This window comes from Chiloscyllium punctatum, chromosome 40 (assembly GCF_047496795.1).
Source record: "Chiloscyllium punctatum isolate Juve2018m chromosome 40, sChiPun1.3, whole genome shotgun sequence".
In the NCBI taxonomy this organism is placed as follows: Eukaryota; Metazoa; Chordata; class Chondrichthyes; order Orectolobiformes; family Hemiscylliidae; genus Chiloscyllium; species Chiloscyllium punctatum.
In genome coordinates, this window is record NC_092778.1 from 38,094,526 (window position 1) to 38,118,858 (window position 24,333).

General features: G+C 40.4%; 1 protein-coding gene across 17 annotated transcripts in view; it reads left to right on the top strand.

The window, feature by feature from the left end:
* The window catches only part of rbfox1 (RNA binding fox-1 homolog 1), a 1,745,467-nt gene that overhangs the window by 1,561,841 nt on the left and 159,293 nt on the right, over positions 1-24,333 (top strand). For all 17 annotated transcript variants that reach the window (XM_072559568.1, XM_072559572.1, XM_072559574.1 and 14 more), the window contains one exon: positions 22,674-22,817. In XM_072559568.1, coding sequence (XP_072415669.1) covers positions 22,674-22,817 — 144 coding nt within the window. The remainder of the gene's footprint in view (positions 1-22,673; positions 22,818-24,333) is intronic.

Here is a 24,333-nt window from a genome sequence, read left to right on the forward strand (position 1 = left end):
TTTCTGCTTCATATCATTGTCCCTTAATTTCTGCTGGAAGGTCATTGACTTGAAACATAACACTGTCTTCCTTTCCACAGATACTACCAGACCTGCTTAGCATTTTCAGCAATACCTGTGTTCATTTCAGAGTTTCAGTGTCTGTATTTCTCACCTTCAATTTCCCTGTTGTCTTCAGCACTGACACCATTGTTCTGCTGTAATTAGGCTGAAACTATTGAGAAAATTTGTATTTTAAGTTGCTGGATATTTTCTACGCTTCAGAAGGGGACTTGGTATTCCTCCTCCAGCAAATTTGCTGTTCTTCACCCATCCCCTCTGTACCACTGTCTCTTGGGCACAGGTGCCATCTATATTGTCAAGCTGCTACCAACATGGGATTACTAGGTGTTAGAGGAGCACAGGGGGAATTCTACCCAACTGAGAGGCAAAGCATGACTATAACCATACCCATCAGTCTGTCAGGATTGTGCTGAAGATGTCTTGGTCTTAACAGAGGTGATAATGGTATCAAAATGGAAATCAGTGTTCAGTCATATCAATAGAACTCTGTCATTTTCAATCGAAGCTGACAGTGGATCCAATGTGGCAAGCTAAGTGTCAAATTATTAATTAGATCCCGCAAGAGCAGAACTAATCTCAGCCACTGATGCCCAGACTCTGACGCTCAAAGATCATGACTCTTTCGTATTGCTTACCTGACTTTGCCACATTGGATCCATTGTCAGTTTTGACTGAAAATGACAATCAGAGCTCTATTGATTATCACAAAAAATGTGAACTGTGTGATTGATATTGCAAAGTTGTTTACTTTCTCAGGAAGAATGAAAAAGTCGAGTATTACTGACAAGGAGGACAACTGCAGAATTCTGAGATGCAGAGGGATTTAGGTGTACTTGTCCATGAGTCACAAGTAATTAAGAAAACCAATGGAATGCAATCATTAATTATGAGAAGAATTGAATATTAAAGTATGGGTGCAATGCTTCAGTTCTCCAGGATATTGTTGAAACCACAATATAAATGTGGTTCAAACACGGATAAAAGAGTTGAATTCCAGAGATAAGGTATGAGTGACAGCCATTAACATCAAGGCTGCATTCAACCAAGTGTAGCATGAAGGAACCTGAGCAAAAGTTGAATTAGTGGGTATCAGCGGGAAGACCCTCCACATAGGAAGACAGTTGCGGTTGTTCAACATCAGTCATCTCAGCCGCAGGACATCGCTGCACGAGTTCCTCAGGGTAGTGCCCTGGACCCAACCATCTCAACAGCTTCATCAATAACCTTCCCTCCATCATAATGTCAGATGTTTGCTGATGATTGCACAATGTTCACCACCATTTGTGACTCCTCAAATACTGAAGCAGTCCAAATTCACATTCAGCAAGATCTGGACATATTCCAGGCTTGAGCCGACAGGTGGCAAGTAACATAATTTACACAACACAAATGCCAGACAATGACCATCTCCAGAAAGAGAAAAAAAATCTAATCATTATCCCTTGTCTTTCAATGGCTTTACCATCACTGAATCCCCCACTATCAACTTTATGTGGGTTACCATTGATCAGAAATGCAACTGGGTTCACCATAAAATGACAGTAGCTACAAGAACAAGTCGGAGGCGAGGAATATTGCAGCAAGTAACTTGTTCCTGACTCCTCAAAGCCTGAATGCCAAATACAAAACACAAATCAGGAGTGTTACTGGTTGGCCAACTGACTTATGGACTGTCCTATCCTTTTTGGGAGTGAACATCTGTTCTGATGGGTTCTGCTGCTAACTTATAAGTTACGAGGTGCATTGAGAAGATGTCACTGGGGCCACCAGCAGCCTTGAGTGACAGTATAAGAATACAGGGATATGGAGTGAATGAATCTGGAGGAAACAGGAGCCAGCATGCCTGGCATCTTGGTGATGCCGTAGAATTCTCTCAGCAGTGAGAAAGATGGAGGACAGCCTTCTTGACCAGAGGCAAATTGAGAAATTCGGCAGCCAATTGAGTGATCAATTAAGAATGGTCCTCTTCCCATTGCGGCTCACATTGTTCCAGTGAAACAGTCCAGTGGGATGGGGCTCCCTGGTGATTGGGAGGATTGAGTGTGCCTGCCATTTGGAACTCCCCAGCAGCGAGGGGAAAGGATGTCTGCTGACAACAAAAATCCCTCACACTGGAGTGTACTATCCAATCCAAACTCTGACATTGCAGAGGAATGTCAGAGGCAGCACAGTAAACACGTGAGGAATCGGCAGTTATTTCAGAAACTTTCTGAATGAGGGATGTGGAGGAAATTCACTTTTCTCTTATGTGGAGAGACACTGTAATGTTTGTTGACTATGCATTGTGCCACAGAGGGCATAGCCACCTCCATGTCAGTTGCAGACTCACAGGAAGAGCCATTGTTAGCAGATGTTGTTGGATGCCTGTGGGGTCATACAGCTGCTGTGCGCACTCTCGCGTGCCAACATCTGTTTCACATTAAACAGTTTGATGGACAGATTGTAACAGGGCCTTCTCAGCTATCACTGATCCCCTTCACTCTGCAGACCTACAGAATTGATGTGCCACTGTCCCAAGGGGTATTTTTTTGGGTGGGTAGGTGAGCTGGAGGCCAAAACAGTCAAACCCTTTCTCAGAATGTTTGAATATCCCATCTATGGTTGTCCTTTCAATCATTAGAACATATGGTGCTTCCCTGTATCTGGGACTGATCAGCTATATAGAAATGCTGGAGGAATGATTCCTGGCAAAGCAGTGAGTGCCCTCTTGGCTCCATATGTGCACTCTTGTGGAAAGCCTGTCAGAATTACCAACCCTACTCTGTCTAACTGCTGATATCAGTGGCAAGCAATGGTCACCCTCAATATGCCCCAAACAATTACATGAGAGAATTTAGAGGTATAAAACTTGAAAGTAGTGTTCACTTCACTGGCCCAGCATGATTCAAACAGACAAGAAATCTTCTTCCAGGAGATTGCCAAGATCTACAAGCAACCAGACTACAGAAGCTCCTGAAGCACCGCATCTCAGATTGCTCAAGCAAGTTAATCATCTGCCTTTATGCAATGCTGCGCAACATAGAAAAGGCCTTCTGCAAGTTGCACTCTGTGTTGCTACCTTCCCTGCAGACCACTTGCAACTCCACTCTCAGCCTCCCCTTACTGTTGGGATGCCATTTATACTCCTACACCACTCTGATAGCAGGCAATAAGAGCAACACCTCAAATCCAATCCTCCTTTATTAAACAGAGAAGAGAGTCACAGCCCATAGCGAATTGACATCACAGTCTCCTGAGATCAAGTGTTAGATTTACTTCACAACTATGTCAACATGCTTATACACCATTTTGCACCAATCAAAATAACATCAGGATCTTAAAGCCATCACATGACCCTGCGTTGTCCATGTTCCTTAGCCTCCTGATTCTTCATTGCTGGAGAACCATTTATACTGAAGGATCACTCATGTTAAGTGATGCATTTGGTCAGGAGAAAGCCTGAGATTGGGTCGGTTTGGCATGGGAAGGCTGAGAGCAAGGATGAAGCCAGGGATGGGTACTGAGGCTGGAAGAGAAGGAGAAGATATAAAAGGATCGGTGGAAAGGAAGGTGTAGCACTTTAACACTGCACAGCGGTGTTTTTCATCTGCATGAGCTGCACAGAGGTTTCCAGTGAGGCAATATGAATTGAAGGCAGGAGTGAACCTGCCTTAATATGAACTGCCAGCATTCCAGGGAAAATCCCTCTAAATGACAAATTTGGTGGCAAATCGCTAAACTGAGAGATGTGAGGAAGGGTGTGTTGCTTAAAGGAGAGAATGATGAATAATTTACAATAATTATGATGTACCATTGTATATTATAATGATGCATTAGAGCATAAGAAACAGGCATAGAAGTCGGCCATTTGGCTCTTAAAGCATTCTCTGCAATTCAATAAGATCAGCTGATTGTTGCCTTATCTCCATTTTCTTGCATGTTTCTTCTGTCAACCAAAAAATTGTCCAACCTAGCCTTGTATATATGCAATGACCCAGCCCTCACTCTTCATTGAGGACGAGAATTCCAAAGGCTATTGATCTTCTCAGAGAAGAAATGCATTTTCATCTCTACCCAAGATGTGAGACTCTTTATTTTAAACTGTGACTTCTAGTTTGAGATGCCCCCACACATGGAAATCACCTCTCAGCATCAGTACTGTCAAGTTCTCTTTGAATCCTGTTTTTAATAAGGTCTCATTTCACTCTCCTAAACTTCAATAAGTATAAGGCTAACTTTCCAACCCTTTCTCAATAAGAAAAACCCCTTTCCCAGAATCAGTCCAGTGCACCTTTTCTGAATACCTTCCAATGTAAATGCACAGATATAAATATTCCACCTTACGTGAGGGGATTAAACTGGTCAAAATACTCCAGTTGTGGTCTCACCAGTGCCCTGAACAGTTATAGCAATGCTTCCCTACTTTTTTACTCTATTTCCCTTGCATTTAAGGGCATTTGCCTTCATAATTACTTGTTTGTTTAAACTCAGCAAGTATATCCCAGGACATCAGAAAATGTGAACAACAAAGGAGAACGTGCAGCATTTTTAAAAAACACAGTAATAAATTTCCCATTGCAATCCTTGTTCAGTTATATTGGTTTGGTGTTCTGTTTTGTTATTAGTGTTTAAAAAAAAAGATATAACGCCTTTGTGCTAATGGTGAAGAGATGTATCAAAAGGAAAAAGATGATCAGAATGCATGTAGAGTGTACCATGCATAAAATTTTACAAACGTTTCTTTATGTGTTGATTGAAAAAATACTCTGGCAATCACATGTTTATTTTGTACAGTCAGGAAAGAAATGAAAATTGGTTTCACACTAGTATTTTGGTCAGTCTTTTTCTTCTGACAAAAATTGAAATTGCATTGAGTCTCTCTCGACTAACCACTTGTAAAACCCACTTCATTGTGACTAAGTGCACTCTGTACATTTTTGGTTCTCAGAAAGTTTACACTGATGAGGAAGGGATCTTATTATTCTGAGGCTGAATTTGATGCAGTTCACTGGTGTGTTGTACTGGGTGCTTTTTTTGTTGAAACCAAACTGCAAGTACTTGCAACAGTGACTGACTGACTGTAATGAGAACAAAAACAAATCTCTACAGCATAGGCATCCACTGCCAAAGTGTCTAAAGGGTTGAATTTTCACCTTCTGAATCAGGAAGAAGGAACTAAGAGTGTTGCCAGCTCTTTAATCCACCCCGTAGATATAGTCATTGATCTGAAATTTGGTGAAGGTGACCTCTTAATTAATACGGAAACAGATTTACTGTCTAATTAAGAGCACTGGGTGTACTGTCTAAGCTGAAAGACCAATTAGATGCCTAATTCCAGTGTCAGAAAACAAAAAGCTGTAAAAAGAAGAAACAAGTTGAAACAGCACGTCAATGATCAGGTTCTCTCTACATAATTTCTTAGAAAATAAATATAGGATTAAAGAAAGCAGCTCAGCCACCACTGGATGAAGTGGGGAGTAGGGGAGATCCCATAAATAAAGACATCTTTAACTGCAACCAGCCAGGGTGGGCAGTGAGGGACAGTAGATCTGTTTGCAAATCTCATGGCTCTTATGAACTGAGTTGCCTGCACAAAGCTACTGCAAAGAGTGGATAGTAATTAATGTAGAGCAACTCTTCAGGCATCCAAATTGGCATCATCTTCATGCAGAGGGTGGTGTGTGTATGGAATGAGCTGCGAGAGGAAGTGGTGGAGGTTGGTACAATAAAACATTTAAAAGGCAACTGGATGGGTCCGTGAATATGAAGGGTTTAGAGGGATATGGGCCAAGTGCTGGCAAATGGGACTAGATTAATTTAGGATACATGGTCAGCATGGATGAGTTGGACCAAAGAGTCTGTTTCCGTGCTGGACAACTCTATGACTCCATGAACTCGCAGGATTGTTTTCACTGTTGCACAAAAAACTGCTTCAATCTCGATTCCAATGTTTCTCCATTGATTTTTACTGATATTAAGGATGTTTTTCTCTGTAGATTTAAGAATCGTAATTGGAGATATTTGCCAGTAATTTCCATGGAGGTTATCCACCTTAACTTTTGTGGGAGATCAATGGAAACTGCAGAGAAACAAAGTAAATGGTAAAAGATTGGAGAACCCCCATGGAAATTTCATCTTATTTAGTTCTGTTTTTCTGTTTGAAACCGAGAGATTTCTTCTGAGGCACTAAGTAATAAAAGTAATACTTGCATTTATGTAGCAGTTTATCACACCTAAAAAGTCTCCAAGCAAATTATTTCTGAAATGCAATGACTGGGTAATTGTGAAGCGTGAGGTGTCAGCCAAACAATCCTGAAGAGTTGCTCTATATTAATTACTATCCACTCTTTGCAGTAGTTTTGTGCAATTTTAAATGAAGGTTTTAACAGTGACATATGTTCCAAGCAATTTGGAATGATAAAACCCAAGTGAATGTCTCCGCTTACTACCAGTAGATTTTTTTTGAACAAGGAACTGTATAGTCTGTAAATACATTTTGACATTTATTTTGACAATACAGAAAAACATAGACTAAGTCAAACTTTTTCAATTCTGATCAGTTTGTTTGCCTTTTCTCGGTATAGATTATTGACTTAGAATGGTAAGCAACTCAGTTTGGATCTGGAATTTTTTTTTATTGTTGACAAAGCAATTTAGCATTCTGATATATCTTGGCATCGAGTAGAATTTTGGTTTGGAGTTACGGAAGAGGATCCATAGTTGGCGCAATGTATTTAAAATGAGGTGCTGAGCAGAAGCCACACTATTGAGAACACTAATTCGGCTATTGATATACAAAAACAGAAGCTGCTGGAAAAGCTCAGCAGGTCTGGCAGCATCTGTGAACAGAAACAGTTAATTCCGATTTCTCTTCACAGATGCTACCAGACCTGCTGAGATTTTTCCAGTGACTTTTGTTTTGTTTCTGACATACAGCATCCGCAGTTCTTTCGGCTTTTATTAGCTAGTGATACAGATTAGCATTTACTTCTTGACTGTTATATTGTGATGTTACAAATCCAAGGGTGTCAAAGGGCAGATTTCCTTAATGTTTAGCTGTTGACTGGCAATGTATAGCTAGTGTTAGAGCCAGACCCTGGGCCAGTTCATTATTGTTCTCGTTGGGATATCCCAAACAATGAAGTTATCAGGTGAGGAGGAATGAAACAATTCCCCTTCTTTATTCACCCACACCCTCAGTTGGTTGTCGCAATGCCAACTTAAAAAGGATCCCTTTCCTTGTAGATCTCTTTCTCCAGATCCAAAAAATAAACTTTTGCTTTAAGAAGAGCCAATTTAACCAGACTTTCTTTATTTGCTAAAGAGTGAGTTTATTCATTACTAAATGTGGGAAAGTCTAATAACATTTACACATACACAATTGAGTAGTAATGAGGTAAGTCCAGAAAGATATGCTTTAAAAAAGAGAAATGTGAATTGTTCTCCAAGGGTGGCTAGTTGAATGTTGTGGACGTTGAAGTGGAGTTTAACAGCGCTGTTAGCATTGGTAGTTGAGTAGCATTTTGTTGACATTCTTGGTATTGTCAGTTGATTGAAGTTCCTTTGCCCTGATTCCTTTGTTATCTGGCTTGCAGCATGTCAGTGTGCAGTACAGGTGGTTAAGGGATAGCTTTTCGAGTGTGATCTTCACAGTACACAAATTCTCGAACCCAGGCTAATAGGCAGAAGGATGTTCTGTCTGATTTGTCCACTTTTAGCCCATGTTCTTGTAGATTCTTCAAAGAGAGAAACAGTGAATACATCTATCTTTTGGGACATATTCAAAAGAGGTGGCTTGCAGGGAAAGACAGCCCATCACGTCTGTACCATCTATCAGCCAACTATGTCATCTTGTTGTATTTTCCAAATCTTGGCCCATAGCCTTATGTGCTGTAGTGTTTTCAAGTGATCATCTTAACTGCTTCTTAAATGTTGTAAAGTTCCTGCCTCAACCGCGCTCTTAGTCAATGAGTTCCAAATACCCACCACCCACTGAGTGAAGAAAACTCATCCTAAATCTCCTCTCAACCTCCCACCCTCTACCTTACTTCTGTGCCCTGAGCTTATCAATCCCTCTATTAAGGGAGAAATGCTTCTTCCTAAATACCTGACCTGTGTCTGTAGGAATTATGTACACAACAATCAGAATTCCCATAAAGAAAATAACCCCAGCCTATCTAGTTCCCCTTGACAGCTGAAACGCTCCAGCCCAGGCAACATGCTGATGAATCTCCTTTGCCTCACCTCTAAAGCAATCACAGGGTTCCTTTAATCGGCAGCCAGAACTAAGCACAGTACCTCAAGCTGTGGCCCTAACTAACGTCATGTACAACTCCATTATAACCTCACTGTTCTTATAGTCAATGCCTTGACTGATAAAGGCAAATGTCCCATATTGCTTCTTAACCACCACGTCCACCTACTCTGCTGCCTCAAGAAACTGTGGACGTACACACCAAGCACTCACTGATCATCTGTGCATTCAAGGTACCACCATGCATTGTTAAAAATCACACAACACCAGATTATAGTGTAACAGGTTTATTTGAAATCACTAGCTTTCGAAGTGCTACTTCTTCATCAGGTAGTTGTGAAGCAGAATCATAAGACACATATGAGCAGTGCTCTGAAAGATAGTGCTTCAAAATAAACCTGTTGGACTATAACCTGGTGTTGTGTGATCTTTAACTTTGTCCACTCCAGTCCAATACCAGTATCTCCAAATTATGGCTACCATTCATCGTGTACTCCCTTGCTTTAATAGTCTTCCCAAAATGTATCACCGGATTAAATTTCAGTTGCCAGTGTTTTGCCCGCCTGACCAGTCATCCATACCATCGAGTAATCTGAAGTCATTCCTACCAACTGTTTGCCATAAAACCATTTTTCATGCCACCTGCGAACTTACTGAAGAAATGTCCTTATTCATGTCTAGATTGTTAATGTATGCACCACACCGAATCCTGTGACATGCCACCAGACACAGGATTCCAGTCACAAAAACAGCCTTCAACCATCACCCTCAGCCTCCTGCCACTGAGCGACTTTAGGATTCAATTGGCCAAATTGACAGGGATTCCATGAGCTCTTACTTGACTAGTCTCCCTTGCAAGACTTGTGAAAATCCTTGCTGAAACCATGTTGATTACATTGACTGCAATACTCTCACCCACACATCCTATTACCTCCTCAAAAAATTCAAATCTATCTGACATGGTCTTCCCCCATGCTGACTAGTTTTAGTTAATCCTTGCCTCTCCAAGTGGAGATAAATTTTGCCGCTCAGAACATTTTTCCAATCAGTTTCCTACCAGTGGGAGGTCATCAGCCCATTGTTACCTTTGTAGTCGCAAGAGATTACAGTCCAGTCTGTTTAAAGTTTCTTTGACACTATAATTGTTACATTCCATTGATCTCTCTGTCTGGACAGCTACATAATTTATGTGTGCTGCCATTTTTGACTTTTTAAAAATTTAGTTTTTGAAATTATCAGTTAAAAATGACAACAGTGCTTTTGGGGTTTGGATCTGTCATTGTAAGGCCAGTTATGTGTATCAGGAATTTGTAGACCCGCTGCCCAAGATTATTTCCCAATGTAAATTTGAAATGGGAAATTGAGTGGCCAGACTGCAATCTCAAAACGAACACAGCCAATATTGTACACAACCAGAAGATGAGGATGTGCACTGATAATGTACATGGCCAATGGATGAGAATGTACACTAATCATGTATACAGCCAATGGATGAGGATGTACACTGATAATATGCATGGCTAGTGGATGAATATATACACTGATAATGTACACGGCCCGAGGATGAATATATACACTGATCATGTACATGGTCAGTGCATGAATATAAACACTAATAATGTACACGGCCAGTGGATGAAAATTTACGTGGCCCATGGATGAACTTGCACACTGACAATGTACATGGCCAGTGGATGAATATGTAACAGATAATGTACACAGCTAATCAATGAGGATATACACTGATAATGTACACAGCCAGTGGATGAACATATACACTGATAAAGTACATGGCCATGGATGAATATATACGCTGATAATGTACACGGCCAGTGGATTAATATATACACTGATAATGTACACGGCCAGTAGATGAATCTATACAAGGACAATGTACATGGACCGTGGATGAATATATACACTGATAATGTACACAGTCAGTGGACTAATAGATACACTGATAATGTACATGGCTGGTGGAGGAATATAGACACTGATAAAGTACATCACCTGTGGATGACTATGTACATGAATAACGTACATGGCCAGTCGATGAATACATACACTGATAATGTTCATGGCCAGTGGATGAATGTAGACATGAATAATGTACACGGCCAATCGATGAATATATACACTGATAATGTACATGGCCCATGGATAAAAATGTACACTGATAATGTACAAGGCCAGTGGATGAATCTATACAAGGACAATGTACATGGCCAATGGATGGATATATATATACATTGATAATGTACATGGCCCGTGGATGAATATATACACTGATAATGTACATGGCCTGTGGATGAACATATACACTGATAATGTACTTGGCCCATGGATGGATATATACACTGATAATGTACAAGGCCCGTGGCTGAAAATGTACACTAATAGTATACACGGCCAGTGGAAGTGGATGTAACTGATAATGTACATGACCTGTGGATGAATATATATACTGATAATGTACATGGCCAGTGGATTAATCAACACAAGGATAACCTACACGGCCAGTGGTTGAATATATACACTGATAATGTACACAGCCAGTGGATGTGGGTGTAGCTGATAATGTACACGGCCAGTGTATGAGTATATACACTGATAATGTACACGGCTAGTGTATGAGTATATACACTGATAATGTACACGGCCAGTGTATGAGTATATACACTGATAATGTACACAGCCAGTGTATGAATATATACACTGATAATGTACATGGCCAGTGGATGTGGGTGTAACTGATAATGTACTCAGCTCAGGGATAAGAATGCAGACACTGGTTGGTCAGATGGCACAGTTGTAGCTGCCTTTGGAAAACTGGCCAACTATTGTTGGAGGAGAAACAAAATTTACAAAATAAAGATGGTAATCTGCAATTTATAATTTTAAAATATGACTAATACACTTGAATATTCTTAAAGTGTGTAATGCCTTTGGAGAGTAGTAAATGGTAGTGTATTGTTTCACCTCAGAAAGGCAGATGATAGGGGATCGACGTAATACTTGTCTTCAAATTCCAGCTGCTTTCGAGCAAGTGAGCAGTGTTGTATGGTGGATATTGGTATCATTTCAGAGAGAAGGGCATAATATCAAATCTCCTCATGGGAAGTTTTGGAAAGTGTTACCATTCAGAAATCCCACATCAACAGAGATTGGTGTCAAATTCAGATTTCAGTTTCAAAGTGCAGATGTGTCATGTTCAGGAGAGTGTGCATCTCTATTACTGGGAGTAGCCCAGCTTTCCTTTTAAGGCCTAAAGTTGTATTCTTGTCCTCTTGGCCTCATGAAGAAAATAGATGAAAATCATGACTATGGTGGGCATCATTTCAGCTGGATCCCCGAACTCACTGTCTCCCCCTGATGCGAACCATCACAGATATCCACTCGGGCCACTCAGTTCAAATAAAGGTCTCTGAAATTTTGGGAAGGTGCCTTTCCCATCTCATCCAGTGCGTATATTAACATTAAGATGAGTCAATTCCAGGTGCTTCCGGAGAGGGTAAAGAATCTCATCAAAGGCTTTTTGTGGAAAACATAAGCTCATGATATGATGGCTTTAACTTATTAACATGAATAGAAGATTTGCAGAAAATATTACATGTAGTGGATGTTGATCTGATTGGCAAGATGTGACTAGCAGAGTCCCACCTGTGTATATATATTGTGTATTTAACGTCTTGCAATTTTTGTCAATGATTTAGAGGAGGGAAAAGAAGGCCAAATTGTAGCTAAATTCATAGACGTTACCAAGATAGATTGGATTTATTTTGTGAAAAGGACAGAGGGAGATTGGAGATGGATATAGATAGAGTGAGTAAGTGGGCAAAAATCTGACAGATGGATTATCATTTGCAAAAATATGAAGGTCTTTTATTTGCAGGAAAAATAAAAACACAAAATATTATTTAAATGAAGAAGGACCACAGAATTCAAATGTGCAGAGGAATTTAGGTGTTCTAGGACATGCTCTCAAAAGGTTACTATGCTGGTACAGCATGTATTCAAGAAAGCAAATAGATCTGTCTTTTGTTATGAGCAGAACTGAACTTAAGAATAATTAAATAATGTTTCAGTTTTTCAGGGCATTCATGAGGCGACATCTCGAATACTGAGCACAATTTCCCTTATTTTGTGAAGGAGGTAGATGCGTTGCAGGAAATTCATAGCAAGCTTACTGGATGATACACAGAATAGGTGGATTGTTTTATGGCAATAAATTGGACAGGGTGGGCTAGTTTCCACTGGAGTTTAGGGGAATGAAGGGTGATTTGATTCAAGTGTATGAAATTCTGAATGGCCTTGACAACGTGTGTTTCTCATGTTGGCCAGTCCAGAACTAGAGGGTATTATTTTAAAATTAAGGGTCACCCTTTTCAGAACAGCGGTGAGGAGTTTTTGCATCTCCCAGCAGGTTGTGCGACTTTATAACTCTCTGCCTTTCAGAAGGCAGTGGAGGTGAGCCTCATTCAATTTTTTTGAGGCAGAGGAGGATAGGTTCTTGTTCTCCAAAGGAATCCAAGATTATCAATGGCTGAACAGGCTTGAGTGACTGATTGTAGTCTACGTCTGCTCCTATTTTGTATGTTCACATGCGCATAAGTAACTTGGGTCATTTTACCTGCCCACACAGGTGGCTTGAGTTAAAATTGTCTTTTAGAACAGTTGTTAATCTTCCAACAATTGACTTACGTTTGATATGACAATATCATCCATTTACCTTGAAATTATAAAATATTTTAAATAAGTGCACTTGCACTGGTTTTAATTATTTAAATTCTTACTGTGCTGCAATACAGCAAAATGTATTACAGGTCCTAATTGAACTTTAAAGTTGAATCACTTAGCATAGCTATTCAGAAATAAGATTATCATTTTCCATCTAACAATGAAGCCGGATGCATTATACTCTTTGAAATATTATCTGCTAACTATTTCAATAAGCATAAAGTAAATTGAATTTCATTTCTGGATTCTCTGCTACATTTAATAGGAAAATATGTTTGTTAGTAGGACAACTGGCAAACTGCTCTTGGCTGATTAAATTATTGCTTGTGGTGTACTGTTTCTGCATGATACCAGTGTAATCTGGTCAGAGTTGAATGAAATGGCGCTAAAGATTATAGAATTTTAAACCCCAGTGAATTGCAGTTGTGACCACTTTATTCTACAAATATGACATATTTTAGGCTTGTTCTAAAGCTATCCACTTGCTGTCACCCCCTAACCACGAAAATGCTCACTTTCCTAAATCAGAAAGGTGAGTTTGCCCAATTTTATTTTGCAAAAGAAAAGTCGTCATAAAATAACTAAAAGTAATTACAAAATATTTCAAATTGGACACTACAGAAAATGCAACGTTTCGCTATTGAGCATATCACACTTTTGGGTGCCTCAACCCAATTGCAGTACAAATGACATTTACTTTATTCATTCAGTGAAATGCATACAATTGGTGGGATTCCATAAGTTACTAATATTTTAGTACACTCTGGCTGGACGATCTTAGATGGTGGCCTTACCCCACTCTGCCTTTGAGGCAGCTTCCCCCAAGCTTTAGTATGTCCCTTCTCCTGCAGTCTTGGACTTTGGAATGTGTCAATTGTGCAGTAGTTGGTTAAAGAGAGGAAGTAGTGGAGGCTGGTACAATTGCAGCATTTAAAAGACATCAGGATGGGTTTATGGATTGGAAGGGTTTGGAGGGATATGGGTTGGGTGCTGGCAAATGGAACTCGATTAGGTTGGGATATCGGGTCGGCATGGACGAGTTGGACCGGAGGATCTGTTTCCGTACTGTATATCTCTATGACTCTATGACAGCTCTTTACACTGGAACACCAACATTTTCCATGCTGTACATCTCTATGACTCTATGCTTCCAACAGACCAAAGAGGACTTTCACCGAGTTTATGGTGCCGCATCTACAGTTGATGTCCATTTTAGTGCGCTTGCGTGGGAACAGCCACTGGAGCACAGGGTCCTGAGTCACGGAGCTGCTCAAGGTGAACCTCTCTAAAAACTATTACATCGTTCTCCAAGCCTTCTTTGCAAAGGCACATTCCAGATGGGGATGGGAAATGGTCTCAAGTTTTCCCAAATTGCACACGATGGAGGTGTTCACATTACACCCAAATTTCTGAGCGCACAGATATCTTTACCTGCAATGACTCGTAGTCAATTGAAGTCTGACCTGAATCTATTTCTCCAGTTGATGCAATTACCTTAAATTCTTTTAAATTCAATTTACTTTAGTCTAAGCTCAGTGACCTATAGATGAAGAGAAAATACCTGTGTAGCTTCAGTTCATTTATAGGTCACAGGTCACATGCAACAACAGGAGAGTCTTCTGAAATCAATGTAAAAGTAGGCCCGAAATGGCCTCTATGTGATGCACTGTTTGTGTCCCTACTTTTATGCCAAAACTTCCGGCTTCAAGTCCCACTTGCTTCAGAGTTGTATTATGTCTGAATAGAATTTTTAAATTATGAATTAGAAAGTTTAAAGCAGATTCTGGAGAGGACAAAAGAAGTGCTAAATCTGGTAGTGGCTTTTGTGGTGCTGTGGTAGTGTTCTCTAGCTCTGAGCCAAGAGGTCCCAGGTGTCTCCAAAGGTATTTCACAACATGTTCGAAGGTGAAAGCATCAACATCTACCGTTGAAGTATGACTTAGTTCCTATTGTTCCCACTCACTACTTTGTGATATTGGGAATGCTGTGTTCTAGTTATGAATCAATTCCTTTCAGTAATGTGGTTGATTGCACTAATTCATGGAGGATTTTATATTGAGGTGTGAACTAATGAAGCTTGTGTATAAATTCATGTCACTAAAACTGGATTGTAATCAGCTAACTCTGAACATATTTTACCAGTGTGCCATTAACAGAAATTCCACTTTGCTATGTTCTATTACTGCAAACCAGGACTTCAAACAAATAATTCCTGCCTTGAAACTCTTCTAGTCCGTAAACTATTTCAAATAATGATCATCACAGAAGTGAGCTGTGATCTCTTTGGAATATGAACTGTGGTCTAGAGAAATCCTTCAGGTTTGTAAAACAAATGTCTGTCACCGTGTAAATACTTTATTCATGCAGACTACATCATGTCATCTCGATTAATGTACTGGATCACATGTACAGAGGTACCAACTGCCCACATTTGATTATGTCCATAAAATGTTTACTGTAATTTGAAGTGTGGCAAACCAAGATGTGAAATTCAGTGATGTAGGACTTATTTTTAAAACAATGCAATTAAAGCAAGGATTTATCTTCGATGTTTGTGGGCTGTCACTGCCGCCGAGATAGAAATACTCCATCCAGATTTCGAAAGGATAGTGGCCTGCTTTGTTTACAGAATGAGTGGACTTGGTTGCAAGTGAATTGCTTTGCTGAATCAGCTAATGTGACATTTGATAGCGATTCCACTGAGTCTGAAAGGTGCTGCTCAATTATCTGTGCCTTCATTTATATAGCACCGATACATACAAAAGCTGGGTTCAGTAACTAAACCGGGAGCAAATGCTCTTGGAAAACATAGCCTGTGTTAGGAAATATAAAGGGTTATTCACAATCAGCATTCTTCCTGGAGAGTGCCACTTTCCAAGAATACAGCTCAGAAAATGGCGATTGTATAGTCAATGATTTTCTTTCCATTAAATGTAATGTACACACAAAATGTCGTGTCTGACTGTACACACCTGATGCCTCAAGGAGTCACTTCTTGTATTCTCCCTGCACAGTTAGGAATGCTGTCAGGCACGTGCAGTGCAGCCAGTTTCTCCTTTGAAGAAAAAGAACAAGGAAGGAACACGTGATGCCAGAAGTGCAGAGATTCGCAACATGAATGGAATCAAGAAACACTGCAGGAAACAAACTTGCAAGCCACAGGACCCTCTTTGCAGTCAACACGCTAAACATAATGATACACTGGGCATTGAAAGTTACATGAAATTAAATGTTGCATGGATTTGGGAGAGTAAAGGATAAAAGTACACTCATGTTTATAATGAGTATTATTTTGGAACTTGTAGTGACTGGCTGAAAATGAAAGGTGAAATGTGTCCGAAAGCTGTGGGGAGGGGGGAGGTGGGGGGTTGCAAAAACCTTACAATTCTACATAAAATAGCAGAGTTCCAGAGGAAAGCACCTTAGCAGACATATTGTGAATACCTGATGTTCTCTGTTCTACTAAAACAATGAGACAATTGAGTGACAAAACCTCTGTTATTTACAAGCAAGACATGGGAGACTAACTGGAAATGTTACTGAACTGAAAAATTTAGCAATTATGTGCAGTTTCAGGAAATGGCATGACTCTTCGATTAAGTGTGGGATTAGATGCAGGTAAAATATCAAATATTCCCCCAAAAATGGGTGGGGGCATTACAATATGCAGATAACCTATACTTGTTTCTTGAAAAGCAGAAATACATAAACAGTGTGCTGTACATTGATTTAAATCATAGCTGGGTGGAGGGTAGAATGAAGGCGCTGCTGAATGACTCCATGCATAAGCAGAAATTCACATTGTGCAAGGCTAGCACTCCTTAAAGTTAGCTCCTGGGTTCAAGTCCCACCTGCTGCAGAGGTGTGCACGAACAGTTCAGAACAGGTTAATTAAACATATCCATGGGTTTGAGCGGTGTGCAATGTATTTGGAGCAGGTGCTGGAAATAGCTGAGGAAGATACTTTGAGCAAGAAGAGCACTGACAAATGTCACTGCAGGTCAGGAAGTACAGTCCCAAGTTTCACAAATGCACCAGCAGAGAGCTTTGGTGCAAGAAGTAGACATGACTGGAGAAGCCTTCTATTCATAGGGGCACACCAGATAAATTCTGTAAAGATTTCTGGAGAAGATAACTGGAACAGCCAAGAATTGTAGTCTCAAGGATTTGATGGTGGTACTGCAAGATCTTTGATGAACCCAAATCCTCCCAATGAGTTGGCAAAATCAAAATCAAATGATGTTTCCTTGTATAGTGTCTGTACTGTTCACCACACAGCTCAATTCATCACCCTTCCTTCAGTCAACTATCAACAATCTATTCTGGTTTACTCAAAGGATGTGTGTATTGCTAACCACCACCCATTGTTGCCCATCTTCCCTTCCCTTGAAAAGGCAAGGATGACCTGCCTTCTTGAATCATTGCAGTCCATCTGATGTTAATACATTTACTGTGCTCGGAGAGTAGGAACTCCAGGATTTTGGAAACTGCTTTGCCACCTCCTATCAAACGAGCAGCCAAGAAGGAAAAGGGAAAGCTGGAGTATCCCTGTCCGTCAGTCTATCTCTGAAGAATTCATTGGAGTGCAGTTTGTTTTGCATAAGATGGTGTTGGAGATGGCATGAAGCTTTATATAAACTGAAGCTTTCATATGTTCTTAGATGGGGAAATAAGGTGTCTACTTCGAGATCCTCATGGAAAAAGATATACCATCATTGCCTCCTGATCGTTTAGTTAATATGTCAAACTGGCAATTGTAATCTGTACCTAAAGATAGTTACATATCCAGATACACAAGTGTGCATTCTGGCTCACACTCAGCAGTGATCATCCTATAAGCAGGGTTAACCAAGTGGGCCCTTTGACTCACTATAAAAAGGAGGAAAAGGCTCTTGTCATGTCATGCTAACATCTCGACCTCTGAGCCAAGAGGTTTGGGTTCAAGTCCCACTAGCTCTAGAGTTGAGTAGGAACATCTCTGAACAGTTTAATTAAAGAATACCTACACTTGTATCCTTAGCAAACTCAATAACTTCCTATTGGCCATTTCAAAATGGCAACTGGGCTTCTTGTTTCAGTCGCTGCTTGCCAACCATAATATCGGATATTTGCACAATGAGGTCAGACTGCTGACCTGATATTGTCGCATCATTTTCTTTTGTAAATTAAGAGGAAAGGGCTTTTCTAGTGCAGGCATCATGTTCCAACCTTTGGGCAAGAAGGTCCAGGTTCAAGCCCCACCTGCTCCAGATATTTCATAAAATATTTAAGATTGGAGGGTTAGGGCTCCTGTGGCTTCCCAAAGGACTAAGCATTTATTTTGTGTCCCTTTCAACCTTCTCCAGTAGCATGTCCTGACCAGGACCTTATCTCAGCCATCTGCAGGAGAGCTCATTTGTAACCCTGCTGTCTGGTGAATTCTCTCATGTGACCCTGCATTCTAGCTGGATTACACTCCTGACCAACATCTCACCATGTGCAGGCCCTGCCTCTCATCAGTCTTTCATAACACCAACAGTTCCAGTGTCTGACTGGCCACTGAGAGGGACATTTTAAGACTGAGTCCCTGGGACTATCATTCTCTTCTCAGTTTTCCTCCTCTGCCTGGCAAGGTTGCAGTTTTTCGGTATCTGAATAGTAAAGGCACAATCCAAGGTTGTCAAGATGGGGTGCTGGGGTGAGAAAGTAAAAGGGTTATGCTTACTCCATTGTGGCATTGTAAAGCAGAAGAGTGTGTTGGATGAGGGGAAATGGGATGTGATAAGAAGGATTAGGTTTGAAGATGCTGTCATCTTCAATGATTTCAACTCAGCCAGTTGTCATAGATCTAGCATAAGCTGTTAAAATAATAGCCAGTACCAACACTGCTATGTGGATTAGGTTATACAGGCATGCCTGACCCATTCCAATCAGTTCCTGATGCTTCTAGTTCTGCAAAAGAAAGAAAGTATGTTAGTGAATGCAGTGTTATCTGTTTGGCGAAAGGTGTGTGTGTGTGTGTGTGTGTGTGTGTGTGTGTCAGCGGTGCTCAGTGTTGAAAGGAGGGGTGAATTTATCCATGCTAAGAAGATGTCATGTTTGATAGAGATTGGTGATAAATGAATGACAGCTGTACAATATATTGAGTCATGTGCAAAACTACTGGGGCAGTAAAGGTACTTTCATTCAAATTAATCATTCATCTGAGGTAACTGAATTTCTTGCAGTACTGCATCCACATTGCCAGGTCGCGACTGGCAGCATTGACCTTCATGATTATTGGATCCTGTGCCTGCCTCTTGATCACCTGTGGACAATCAAATCTCTCCCTTCTCCATTCCCTGCACTGATGTCTCCAGCAAAACATCAGAAGGTCTTGGTGGCCATTTTAATTTTTTAAAAGAACTTGACTTCATCCCAAGTGCGTACCTATATGTTGAGACAGAGGTACACAGGCTGGTTAAGAAAACGTTTAGCATACTTATCTTCATTGCTCAGATCTTTGAGTATAGGATTTGGGACATCATTTTGAGGTTGTACAGGACGTTAATGAGACCCCTTCTGGAGTACTGTGTGCAATTTTGGTAACTCTGTTATATAAAGTATATTATTAAACTGGAGGAGGTTCAGAAAAGATTAACTAGGATGTTGCCAGCATTGGTTTGAGATATAAAAATAGACTGGAATGACTGGGACTTTTTTCACTGGAGCATAGGAGGTTGAAGGCTGAGCTTCTTCAGGTTTATAAAATCATAAGGGGCATAGATAAGGTGAAGATTAAATTCCCTACAGTGTGGAAACAGGCTTTTGGCCCAACTCGTCCACACCGACCCTCTGAAGAGTAACCCACCCAGACCCATTTCCCTCTAACTAATGCACCTAACACTATGGGCAATTTAGCATGGCCAATTCACCTGGCCTGCACATCTTTGGACTGTGGGAGGAAACCAGAGCACTCGGAGGAAACCCTCGCAGACACAGGGAGAATGTGCAAACTCCACACAGACAGTCACCCAAGGCTGGGATTGGACCTGGGACCCTGGTGCTGTGAGGCAGCAGTGCTAACCACTGAGCCGTCTTTACCCTAGGGGAGGGAGTTAGATTAGATTAGATTAGATTACTTACAGTGTGGAAACAGGCCCTTCGGCCCAACAAGTCCACACCGCCCCACCGAAGCGCAACCCACCCCTACCCCTACCCTACATCTACATCTACCACTTACCTAACACTACAGGCAATTTAGCATGGCCAATTCACCTGACCTGCACATCTTTGTGACTGTGGAAGGAAACCGGAGCACCCGGAGGAAACCCACGCAGACACGGGGAGAATGTGCAAACTCCACACAGTCAGTTGCCTGAGGCGGGAATTGAACCCAGGTCTCTGGCGCTGTGAGGCAGCTGTGCTAACCACTGTGCCACCGTTCAAAACTAGGGCCATATTTTTATGGTGAGAGGACAAAGGTGTTAAAAAGGACAAGAGGAGCAACTTTTTTACGCAGAGAGTGGCTCATGGAATCAATTGCCAGAGAAAGTCACGGATGCAGGTACTGTTACAATGTTTAATACACATTTGAATAAGTTCATGAATAAGGAACGGTTTGGAGGGATTTGGGGCCAAACACAGGCAGACGAGACTAGTTTACATTTGGAACATGGTTGGCATGGACTGGTTGGACTGAAGGGTCTGTCTCCATGGTGTATGACTCTATGAGACATCATCTTTCCATCTTGAACCTGCAGGTCCCTCTTCTCCAGATGAGGCTGTCAGTCTATCACTGGATGGACTCATATTGTCATGATAAGCCTGTGCTCTGCTCTGACCCTTTTAAAAATGCAGGTCGGCATGCCTGCAACATGGTGTGAGGTTGAGTCCCAGAACGAAATGCCAGCCCATTTCCCCACCCAGAATTGAAATGTTCCCTAATCCTAATTTCCCTTTATTTTCTCATGCACGGTACGTATACCCTAAGCATTTTTATATTTGTCCATGAAGACCTATGTGAGACTTGCCTGTTCAAGACTGAGGAGCTCGAGGGAAAATCCTAGATCTGAATATTATGTGCTGCCCTAGGCATTACTGATGAGCACATCTAGTGTGCCTTGTCGTTTTAAATTTAATCACATTCCTTGGTCATGAACTGTCTAGAAGTGAATTGAACAGATAGAGCTGGCTGTAGAAGAAACTAGACAGCTGATTTGTCATGAACCAGCTGATTGACCAGAATTAAATGATAGAACTGAATTGTTTGCCTTTGATTGTAATAACTGCCTGATTACCATCAATTTTTATTTAAATTGCTGGAAATTGGCTATTTGGACAGCACAATAGGAAAGCTGTTATGAGGAAACTTGAAAGTTGATTTGCAAGACTAGAAAAACTGAATATCTGTTTTTCAGATAATGGCATTAGTTTGCTACTAAAGAATTTAACAGGTTTCACAGGAGAATAGAATTTCAATCATGTAGCTTCAATCACAAGATAACCTCACAGCATCAAAAAAACAGAAAAATGCAATCTGAGCAGCACCATCTCTAATGAGGAGCACAGATAGCTCAGGAAAACCTCCGTTTTGAGATTTTCTACTGTGCTGCAGTCGGAATGAAAGATAGTCCACTGTAGAAGTTACTAAACAGAAAACTAAGAGTAGAAACCTAGAAAATCTTAAATCAAAAGCTTCAGACATAGAAATAATCCTTCTGTGGGAGTAAGCATTGACAATGCGTGTAATCTCCCAAGGCACATTTGGAGCTGAGAATGAAATTATCATGTATCTAGATTTTTAAAACAAAGGAAGGAACAGTGCAGGGGTGCTAATGCTTGATCACCTTTAAAAAACTTTGACAAAGAAACTAACAGAGTAGATGGGAAGAAATAATGTGGATATATTTCACAATGACTTTAGTATGGTCGAAGGAAGCACATGGAGATTATTTGTGGAAGTTAAGGGCATGGAATTAATGGGAAAACATCAAACTATTCCAGGAAGGGGAAAGAGAGAGAGTAAGAATTGAGGGAAGTAACTCAGTCACTTGGGTTTAGTTCAGGTTAACTCACTGTGTGTATCATTTATTAATGTGATATTAATTGTGTTCTGAAGAATAAATCAATGGAAAGTAGTGATGGATTAAATATCTTGAGCACAAATAACTTGGTTGCTATAATATATAAACTCTGCACGGATCAGTTTGGTACCCCTTCCTCTCCCAGATCAGAAAGGTGGAGCCAACATGGAGCTTGAAGTAATATTCCTGTGTGTAAAATTATTCAGGAATATGTGCTGGAGGTGAAATTCGTCAAGCAAAATATTATACTGTGACCTTATCTGCTTTTTCCTGTAGATTAGGCAGATGTTAAAAATCCTGTAGAACTATTTGAAATTTTGAGAGTTATCCAGATGATCAGCTTACATACCTAGGTAAAGTTATCCGATAAAAATTGACCAGGTTATTGGCTTATTGTTAGTTGCAGGATGTTACTGGCAAGGAAAATATTGCATATGTATCTGCAAATAATGATAAAATAGTATACAAAAGGATTGGGGAGTTGGGGATTTGCATTCCGAAAAAGAATTTAATTCAGCAAATCTAAACACAACCTTTGTGGCAAATAACCTCAGTGCTGTTGTTTAATTCCTTTTTTATGTGTTCCCCTATTTTAGCAGACAGATGATGCAGCGCAGACTGACGGACAGCAGCAAACGCAATCTACCGAAAACACAGATAACAAAACACAACCCAAACGGCTCCATGTCTCCAATATTCCATTCAGATTCCGAGACCCAGACCTCAGGCAAATGTTTGGCGTAAGTACAGTGATTTAATGAACTAAGTAGAAAGCATTATACTAAAAGCTGCAATCAAATGATCAAATTACAGTCAAGCCTGTCTTAAAGATTGTTGCAAAATGAGGCCAGTTGTATAATGACCAGCTAATGTCAGACAGACCCGACAAAATGTTAATAATTCAAACTTGAATCGGAGACTACCTGTCTGGAAATGAAGTCAGTCCTAAAGATACTCATTATAGATTGGTTTGATTATCTGATTTTGTTTTTGTTTCCGCACTAACCATTAAGAAGGCAGGTATGACTTCCAATTACATGAGAAGTTATGGTGCAAACAGTGAATAATGCTGTGATTATAGAATTTCACACTTCTTTTTAAATTTTAAGCTTTATGTTAAATTTAATAAAGAGATACATTAAGAGACTGCATTAAGAGATTGTATTAATGGTAACTACATCAATCTATGCTGTTCCACTCATCTCCATGGCCCCCACTAGTTCCAGTGCCAACTTTGCACCAATTCATGCTAACCAATGCCCCTTCACCCATCCATAGAGGTCTTTGTTGCCCCAACGTAAACTTAGTGGCAAATCATGACAGGACATGTCCCTACCCATTTCTCCATGTCCTTGCATTCTACATGACAACTCAATAAATATGGGCAGACCTCAGGCGCAATACTCATGAGATAAAATTGAATTTTAAGTATCTGTCTCAGCCTTCACTTGTGAAAAAGCTCTCATAAAGGCTCTTTCAATGCATTTAAATCCCTTCAAGTACTTAATTATTTGTAAAAAACAGCATTTGTATTCATGAGCCCACATAAAAGTCAGCTAATCCCTTGACAACCTCTTAAGCTCTCAGACACACTGTGAACTTATAGACCCCACTGTGATAATGACAGGTTGTTTATGGCAAACATTTAAGAAAATAGTTCACGACTCAGAGTGAAGATCTATCACAATGCAGAAGAAGCATACTAGGAAGGGAATGAACCAACCTGCTTAATTAAAGAAATTAAAGATAATTTCAAATTGAAAGAAACATGTACAATGTGGCAAAAATTAGTGGCAATGGAAGATTGGAAAATATTTTAAAATAACAGAAGATTAGCAAAATAGGAAGAAAATAAACTATGAAATCATACAGGTAAGCAATTTAAAATCAGACAGTAAGAACTCAGTTAAACCCATACAAAATGAAGTCAGAAGCCAAAGTGAATGTTGACCCTTTGGAGAACAAGACTGAGGAAATAATAATGAAGAACCAAGAAATGGCAGAGGAGTTGAACTGTTTTCAATTGACTTGTGGGACGTGTGCATTGCTGACTGGGCCAACATTTATTCCCCATTCCTAGTTGCCTTTGAACAGGTGGTGATGAGCTGCCTTCTTGAATTGCTGCAGTCCATGTGCTGTAGATAAATCTACAACGCTAGTAAGGAGGGAATTCCAGGATTTTGACCCAGTGACACTGAAGGAATGGCAATATATTTCCATGTCAGAATGGCTTGGAAGGGAACATGCAGTTTATCG